The sequence below is a fragment of the Nelusetta ayraudi genome, unplaced genomic scaffold, assembly GCF_046127955.1.
Source record: "Nelusetta ayraudi isolate G7.1 ecotype Tasmania unplaced genomic scaffold, CSIRO-AGI_Nayr_v1 ptg000018l, whole genome shotgun sequence".
Taxonomy (NCBI): domain Eukaryota; kingdom Metazoa; phylum Chordata; class Actinopteri; order Tetraodontiformes; family Monacanthidae; genus Nelusetta; species Nelusetta ayraudi.
This window is the reverse complement of record NW_027466068.1, coordinates 1,066,157-1,075,000: the sequence shown is the minus strand read 5'-3', so window position 1 is coordinate 1,075,000 and position 8,844 is coordinate 1,066,157. Positions and strand designations below refer to the sequence as shown.

Here is an 8,844-nt window from a genome sequence, read left to right as displayed (position 1 = left end):
AACGGAAAATAATCCGGCGGCTGCCATTTTACACCCTGGTGGTGACACCCGGAGTGACACCCTGCCTCCTTATTCCTGGTTCATTGATTGTTTTTTTTATTTTATGAAGCAAAGTCGATTTTTTTTTTCAAAAATGGTTGAAAATAGTTGCAAAGCAGCAAAATGTTAATGGAAGCGATTAACAGACGCCTTGCTGAAAAGAGGCGCTGCTGGTTCATTTAGAAGCAAACTGGAATTTAAAAAAGATACTGGTCATTTTTTTCTGTTTTGTTGATATTTTTTTGATATCTATATTTAATGTCTGGGTCTCGATACTCTGCAGTCTTGGTCTGGGTTGGTGTGGTCTTGACTTCAACACGACCAAACAGCCTCCACCGATATGACAGCTGTTAGCAAATGGACGAACCTCACATTTCATTAAGAGAAGAAGAAGAAGAAGAAGAAGAAGAAGAAGAAGAAGAAGAAGAAGAAGAAGGACAACAATGTCGCAACGATGCAACAGCTTCCACATTCAACATTTTCAGTCGTTTTTTTTTTTGTTTGTTTTTTTATCTGCTGGCTAGCCCACCGCTCTTCCTGATAACTGTCTTTTCTGCTAAACTAGCACGGCTAATCTAACTGGTCGTAAAAAAAAACAAAACAAGAGAGAAGATATAACCTTTATTGTCTATTTTTCATCCAAAAAAACAGAAATTTGCCTTTGACACAAGTTTAAAAATAAAAAAACACACTCACACACATTCACACACCACAAAAGAGTGCAGATGATTGTTGGCTGTTCAGAACAGTTCTTGCTGAGGGGGGAATTCATTTCTTGACGAAGGCGTTTGAAGGGATGAAGGCAAACTGTTTGAGCTGTTGGCTCTCAGAACCTCGCAGGATTCTTGTCTTCCAGGAAAGCAAAAATAAAGGAGAAGAAGAAGAAGAAGAAGAAGAAGAAGAAGAAGAAGAAGAAGAAGAAGAAGAAGAAGAAATCAACATTTGGTGCTGGTGGCGAGCTGCCCCGGCAGGATTGGACTCGTCTGCTCCGACCTGATTAACTGGGAGAAAACAACACTGGACTGTGTTTGTGTTTGTTCTCCTCCTTCAGTGACGGCTGGAGGCAGTTTGAGCAGCCAGTCAACACCACCACTCAGCTCAGCACCATGTGACCAATCACAGTCTGACCGCTATGTCTGTCCAGTCAAGTCCACCAGTCGCTGGTCTGGCGGGAAACCAGCCGAGCAGCCAATCAGGAGCCGGCTGGCTGGCTGGCACTTCCTGCCTGAGCTGGTCTGGAGGTGGAGCCGAGCTGAGTCACAGCAGGGGGATAAATCATCATCAGGTAGACAGGCACACACACACACACACACACACACACACACACACACACACACACACACACACACTTTGAAGCAAAAAAAGACCTTGCGTTGAGTCAGTCGTTTAATTGTAAAGTCACGACAATAAAGTCGACAATAGAAATGTGTTTATATTTGTACAATTAAAACACACACACACACAAACAACAAAGAAAGCAAAGTCTGTCCAACATTCCGCCCACCCCGTCCCCACAATACCCAGCAAGTCAACACACACACACACACACACACCGGGCCCGGTGCCGAGCGTGTTTGTTGTTCAGCCGCTGGAGGAACAATGTGAAGATTAAATGAAGCATTTTTCTGCACGTGATGCACCGGGAGTCAGTACACACACACACACACACACACACACACACACACACACACACACACACACGTGTTTGCTGTGTTCCTTTCAACGGTTGACTTGTCGTCAGTTCATCCACAGAGTCGACCATGAAGCAGAAAAATCTTTGTCAGCGCGGCTCAGTGACAAACACACTCGGCTGCTTCAAGTCAACACAACGACAACAGCAGCAACAACACAACCCTGAGACACGGCCGTCTAAAGGGACACCAAAGTCAACACACTCCAGCTTGTGTGTGTGTGTTCTCCGCTGCAGGAGGCTTTGTGAGTCTTTTTCTACTGTATCACCAGCAGAGTTGTGCGACGCAGCTGCTGTTGTTGTTGTTGTGTACTTTGGGTTGTTCTCACTGGGAGTGTGTGTGTGTGTGTGTGTGTGTGGGGGGGGGGGGGCGGGGGGGGGTTGCACAGATTGTTGCATCGTCTCTTAATCCTCCCTCATTGTTTCACCCAAAAGCCTCCTGGTGTGTTGGACGTCTACACAAGAACTCACTGGGCTGCGTTGGCTCCGCCCACTTCCCCTCACATCCCCAACAGCCAGTGTAAAAAAAAAACACCGGGACACTTCTTCAAATCAGCCCTCTGTGATGTCACCAAGGACCCCTAAGGCCAGTGGCCACGCCCACCCCTGACTCCGCCCTCTTTCCAGTCCCCCTTTTTTCCCCCAGCCGGGCGTAAAGGTCCCGACAGAGCCTCAGTTGTTCAGCAGGAGGCTGCAAACACAGAGCTAAGGTCCCGTCCACACGGGACCGTTTTTTGGTGGAAACGGCAAAGTATTTAACCGTTATGGCGTTTTGTCCACACGGCAACGGCGTTTTGGGTCCGCGAAACGGTATTTTTTGAAAACGGGTCCCAGAGTGGGAAAATCTGACAACGCTGTTTCGCCGTTGTCACATCGTTGCCGTGTGGACAGTGAAAACGGCTTTTCCTTGTAAAACGATGACGTCATTGCACCGTCACTGTCAGCGGCACAAAAAACGAATGCGGCCAGCGGAGTTGTATCGCAGGCGCTTCAAGATTTGTTGGCAATATTACTGCAAAACCTCACAAAACCTCAGACTCACCTTTTTTCCGCTACTCGCCGTTTTTTGTTTTTGCTGTGTTTAGTGTGTAGCGGAAATGCCCTCTTTCTAAATCGTGGGTCCGGTGGCTGTGTCAGCGTCTGTGAACAGTGCCACCTTTCAGTGTGGCATACGCATTACATCGTTTTACCCCCATCGTTCCGTTTCAATCTGTCAGCGTGTGGACGCAACTTTTTTCAACCCTGGGAAAGAAAAAAAACGGCAACGTTCCCGTGTCGACAGGGCCTGAGTCGCCTTAAAACCAACTGAAAGTGTGAAAATGTGTTTCCTGTACGTGTAGCTTCTGGTTCCTCTGCTGCGACGTGATTGGCAGGCTGAGTGGGTGTGAAGGTGGCTCCGCCCCCTGTCACACCCTGGTTCCAGATGGTGTCACCTGACTGTGAGACGGAGAGGTGTTGTCCTTCGTGTTGCTCTTTATTTATCACCTCCCTCACTCCCACCCCTCGCTTTTTAATTTATGAGCAGTGAAGCTCCGCCCACCACCACCACCACCACCGCCACCACCGCCGCCGCCGCCGCGAGCAAGAAGACACATTATGAAGATTTTCAGGTCCCATTAAAACGCGGCAGAGTCGGAGTGAAGTGGCCGCCTTCCCCCCTCCCTCCCTCCCTCCTCTCCCTCCCCCCCTCCCTCCACCCATCCATCCATCATCCATTATTCATCCATTCATTCATCCAGCTAATCTCTACCTTGGTTCTAAAGGAAGTGCAAAAAAACAACAAAAAACCCAGGTTGTGAAAGAGTGAAGTTCTTCTCATCAGATGATGATAATAATCCAGAATTTCCAGCGTCAGCCCTCAACACTCCTGCAGGTGGCGCCACTGGACGGCTGCCGTCACACGCAGTCCATCCACAGTAGTGATGAACTCCCAATACGTCCACGGTGGCGCCGCGTGTCGCCCCCTGGTGGTTTCCTCCACGACCCGTCATCTGGTGTCAGGAGGCGAGAGCTGCTCGGCTCAGTCTGAAAACAGCAGCAGCAGCAGCAGCAGCAGCAGACGAGGCAGCTCCGCTCCCTACACCTCGCACTCGATGGAGCCGGAGACGGTGCAGGTGCAGTGGCGGCCCTCAGCCACCAGGGCGTCCAGCGCCTCAGCGTCCGAGTGGTAGCTGAGGTAGAACTCCTGCAGCTGCGAGCTCAGCTGCTCCTGCTCTGGCCTCCCGGCCGCCTTACGCCGCCGCTTGTGGTTGGTGGCTGAGTGCTGCTGCTGCTGCAGCTGCCGGGCGGCGGTGGCAGCAGCGGCGGCGGCGGCTGCTGCCGGGTGGCGACGCCACGACACGTAGACCACCAGCAGGATGAGCGCCGCCGCCAGGGAGAGCGCCACGCCGCCCGCCACGATCTTGTGGAAGGACATGTACTCAAAGTGCTGCTGCGGGGGCGGCGGCGGCGGCGTGGTGCCGTCTGGGGACAGAGCGGCAGAGGGCGGAGCCTCGGAGGTGGCGGTGGCGGTGGCGGTAGGGGGTGATGTGGCAGCAGCAGCAGCGGTGGCAGCAGCAGCGGTGATGGTGGCGCTGGTCTCTGGCAGCTGGCAGACGGACTGGTTCCTCAGTGCCTCCACCACCCGCTGGCCCTGCACCTCCCTGGGGCTGCTGCAGATCATGCCCACGTCCCGGGGGTCCCGGAGCCGCAGCAGCCACTCCATCAGCGGGCACAGGCCCCGGCCGCAGTCCCAGGCGTTGCCCGCTAGGCCCACGGTGCTGAGCGAGGCCCAGGCCGCCACGGCCTCGGCCGGCACGCCGCTCAGCCGGTTGGACTCCAGGTTGAGGCTCTGCAAGCGCGGCATGCGCAGGAAGACGGCCGCGTCCAGTGACTGGATCCGGTTCCCCGACAGGTCCAGCCGGAGCAGCCCGGCCCACGTCCAGGACGGCTGCTGCCCCTCCGCCTCCTGGCCGCCTCCGCCTCCTCCGTCCCGCAGGCGCACCGAGCGGATGCGGTTCCACTGCAGGTGGAGCACCTGCAGGCCGCTGAGCCGCGGGAAGGCCTGCAGCTGCAGGCGCGACAGCTGGTTGTGCTCCAGGTGCAGCTCCCTCAGCTTGGCCAGGCCCAGGAAGGCGGTGCGGCCCAGCGAGCGCAGACGGTTGTAGGCCAGGTCCAGCAGCTCCAGGCTGCGGCAGTCCAGGAAGGAGCGGAGCTGCACCTGCCGCAGCCCGTTGGAGCGCAGCCGCAGGCTCTGCAGCTTGCGCAGGCCCCGGAGGTGGCCCGGCCGCAGCGCCGCCAGCTGATTGTAGGACAGGTCCAGGCTGCGCAGGTTGGGCGCGGCGCCGAAGGTGGCATTGGGCAGCCGTGCGATGCGGTTGGAGCTCAGCGCCAGCTCCTTCAGCCGCCGCAGGCCCCGGAAGGCGGCGCCGTCCACCGCCGCCACGGCGTTGTGGTCCAGGTAGAGCCAAACCAGCTGCGCCAGGTGGGCGAAGTGGGCGGGAGGCAGCGCCACCAGCTGGTTGTAGCGCAGCGACAGGCCCTGGCAGCCGGCGCTCACGTTGTCGGGGACGCCGCTCAGCTCCGCCGACTCGCAGTAGGCCGCCTTGCCCTCGCACCGGCAGCTGGAGGGGCAGCTGCGCTCGCCGCCGCCGCCGCGACAGGGCAGCGGAGGCAGGAGCAGCAGCAGGAGCAGCAGCGCCGCCTGCAGGAGCAGGAGGGGGAGCGGGTCCCACATGGTGCAGCCTGCGGGGGGGCAGAGAGGGGAGCAGGAGGGGGGAGGGCACTCAGTGGGGTCGTTGAGGCTCCAGGACCTGAGAGCAGCAGCAGGCAGCAGCTTGAGGTCTCCAGGCCTTCATCAACTATTGATAGTAGCAGAGGAGGAAGAGGAGGAGGAGGAGGTGGGGGCGGGGGGGTGGAGGAGGAAGAAGAGGAGGAAGCAGCAAGTTTTACCTCAGAGAGGAGCAACCACAGCAGCAGAAGCTGAGTGCATCCTGGAGAGAGGCTGAGCTGCTGAGTGGTCCTCCTGGTGATGGCCCTCCTGAGGAATGAAACGGTCCTCCTGGTGGAGGTACTCCTGGTGGGTCTGATGGTCCACCTGCTGGTGGTCCACCTGTTGGTAGCCCTCTAGAGGAATTGAAAGGTCCTCCTGTGGTGGTGGTCCTCCTGGTGGAAGTCCTCCTGGAGGTGGTAGTCGTCCTTCTGGTAGTGGTCCTGATGAAGATGGTGGTCTGTCTGGAGGTGGTGGTGATCTTCCTGGTGGTGGTGGTGGTGGTCCTCCTGGAGGTGGTGGTGGTCCTCCTGGACGTGGTCCTGATGCAGGAGGTGGTGGTGAGCGCAGCCGGCTATCACCCACTGTGCAGTCTCACTGCCACCGTCACTCAGTCCAGCAGCAGAAGAAGAAAAACGGGGACGTCAAGCTGCACTTCCTGCAGGAGGAGGACTAGCAGAGCATCGCATCCAGCTTCCTCCTCCTCCTCCTCCTCCTGTTTTCTGCTGCTGCTGCTGCTACTGGTGCTGCTGCTGCTGCTGCTGCTGGATCCTCTCCCGGCTCTCGGTGAGGAAGGACGGCGCCGCCACTCCGGGCAGAGCTGCGGTTCCTCCGGCTGACAGAGTGGCGACAGTCAGACTGAAGCTCTCCGCTCTGCTCTCTCTCTCTCTCTCTCTCTCTCTCTCTCTCTGAAGCGTAGGTGGCGCTCACACACACACACACACACACACACACACACACACACACACACACACACACACACTCTCTCTCTCTCTCTCTCTCTCTCTCCCTGCTCTATATAAACATCAGTCATCGTTCTGCCTTCAGGTTCCCACCTTGATTGCTTGGAAACTCAACGTCCCTTTTTAAATGTCACTCATATAAAATGAGTCAAATATTGAAAACTATTGAAAACATTTTCCTAAAATCGTAGTATCGATCAACGTATTGATCCTCACAGTGTGTGTGTGTGTGTGTGTGTGTGTGTGTGTGTGTGTGTGTGTGTGATCAAATGGAGGCTGCGGCGCGTGATTGAACTAATGAATCATTCATTCATTCATAATAAGTACAGAAGCGCGTGAGTGCGTGCGTGAGTGACGGAGACGCACATTCACCGTTCGCGAGCAGATTCAAGCGCCGCCAAGGGCGCGGACAGGGTGGAGTTGGACGGCAGGTGGTTAACAGGACAGTCCGTCACTTTCCCCTCCGGAATGTGTAAGTGTGTGTGTGTGTGTGTGTGTGTGTGTGTGTGTGTGTGTGAGAGAGAGACGTGTTAGTCACACATCTGCTCGCCCCTCAGTCTCACTCGTTCCGTGTTCAAACGGCGCCCCCTGGTGGCCTTAGACGGCAACTGCAGCAACCAACAGGTTGAGGCATAGATGTCAAAACTCTGGCCCGCAGGCCAACATTTTGGCCGGCAGTGGAATTCTATTTGGCCCACAAACCAAAATCACAGAGCAGGAAGAAGAAGAAGAAGAAGAAGACGAAGAAGAAGAAGAAGAAGGAGGAGGAGGAGGAGGAGGAGGAGGAGGAGAAGAAGAGTTTCCAAACTCAGGGCATCATGGGAAAAAGGTCAGAAGGAAGAAAGATCAAGCAGCATCTGGAGGTGTGTGTTGTTTTATTCTCACCTCTAGCTTCCCGTGATGTCATCGGACCCGCAGCCAATCACAGCCCTCGTCCCCCCCGCACCCTCCGCACTGGCAGCTGCTTCCTGTCTCCCTTCAAACAAACAAACAAACAAACAAACAAACAAACACCGCCTGGCCTTGTTGTCTTATTCATGGTGGAGACGTGAGGAGGAAGTTCTCTCTCTCTCTCGCCTTCAGCCTCGACCGCCCTGCAGCGCATCATGTGACCAACTCGTCTCCCATCCGATTGGCCGAGACCTTTCAGAGGTTCAGAGCGCCAGGACAAACTCAGAGCCGATGGCTGCGGATCAGTTCGGAGGGAATCAGTCAGGAGGAAGTTTCTGACTTTTCCACTTCCTGTTTCTGTCCCTGGTGTGATTTTACTATTTGAAGGGAGCAGCAGGTGCTTGAGGTTCTGGTCTGAGGGGACCTCAGGAAGCTTCTTCTCTCTCTCCCTTCTGTTTAGATGCTTTACCGCCGCCCCCTCAGAGGGACTGCGCTCCATTATTCAGTCGCTCTGTCACTCATTAAAGTTTCATGAGAAGCAATTTTGGCGGCTGAGTAGTTTGGAGAGCGAGGTGAGAGCGCTCGCCAGCGCCACCTCGCTAGCCAGTGCCGCCTTTTACCCACCATCAGGAGACGAGGAGGTTCACCCAGGTGGGAGGAGCTTCCAGATAGAGGAGGGAGGAGTTTAATAATTAATCTGCATGTCGGAGGAATTTTTTCTTTCTTTTAAAAAGGGAACTCTGATTTAAAAAAATAAAATGGGTCAAACTTGATTCCGTCAGATTGGATCAGGTCAAGTTAGCTCCACGACTAGTGTTAGCACAGCGCTAACTGCTGTTAGATAAGCTTGAAGGTCCTGTGTGCAAAAAAATATACAGCTTAAAGCTTAATATACTGCCAAAAATATATTTCATATAAATATTCATATAAATATATATATATATTTACACTTTTACAAGTGTTTACTCACAGTGCAATAAAAGTCATTTGTAGTTAGTTAGTTTTTCCTCCTCATATTGTCAATGCTGGCATCATCAAATAAACCAACAACGTAGAAGGTGGACGAGGTGTCCATTGCTGTGTTTCAATTCAGGTTCTGCACCCTTGAGACCGAGTGTCCTCCGTCTGAAGGAAGCGTTCTTAGAGTTCCCAGCCTAGAAGGACGGACCAAACCCCGCCTCTCCGGTCACCACTCGGGACGGTCTGGCCTTCGGCGTATTTCCTCGTTTCGTCACCGCCGTTCCCTCCGGCTGGCCAACCCCGGAAGTGACGTTTTTATAGTATCAAGCTAACCATTGGTTCGCCATCTAACGATGCCGTTGGATGATCAAATAAATAAAATCCTACGTTAAAAACTGTGAAACTTCAATACTTAAATTTATATGAAATGTCTTTGCCAGTACATGCCGCTAATTTCAGCTGACTTCCCAGGATCTCACAGTGCTTTGCAGCAGCACGCAAAGCATCATGGGATACATAAGTATGCGAAGGATAGTAGCGTTGCATCCTTGGAA

General features: G+C 54.3%; 1 protein-coding gene across 1 annotated transcript; it reads right to left on the bottom strand.

Annotated features, from left to right (window-relative positions):
- Positions 1 to 3,767: 3,767 nt before the first annotated feature.
- On the bottom strand, positions 3,768 to 5,457 carry LOC142887643 (leucine-rich repeat transmembrane neuronal protein 1-like). The gene has a single exon (XM_076025432.1). It carries the CDS (start codon positions 5,442 to 5,444, stop codon positions 3,807 to 3,809), a length of 1,638 nt encoding a protein of 545 aa, XP_075881547.1. The 5' UTR covers positions 5,445 to 5,457; the 3' UTR covers positions 3,768 to 3,806.
- Between the last annotated feature and the right edge of the window lie 3,387 nt (positions 5,458 to 8,844).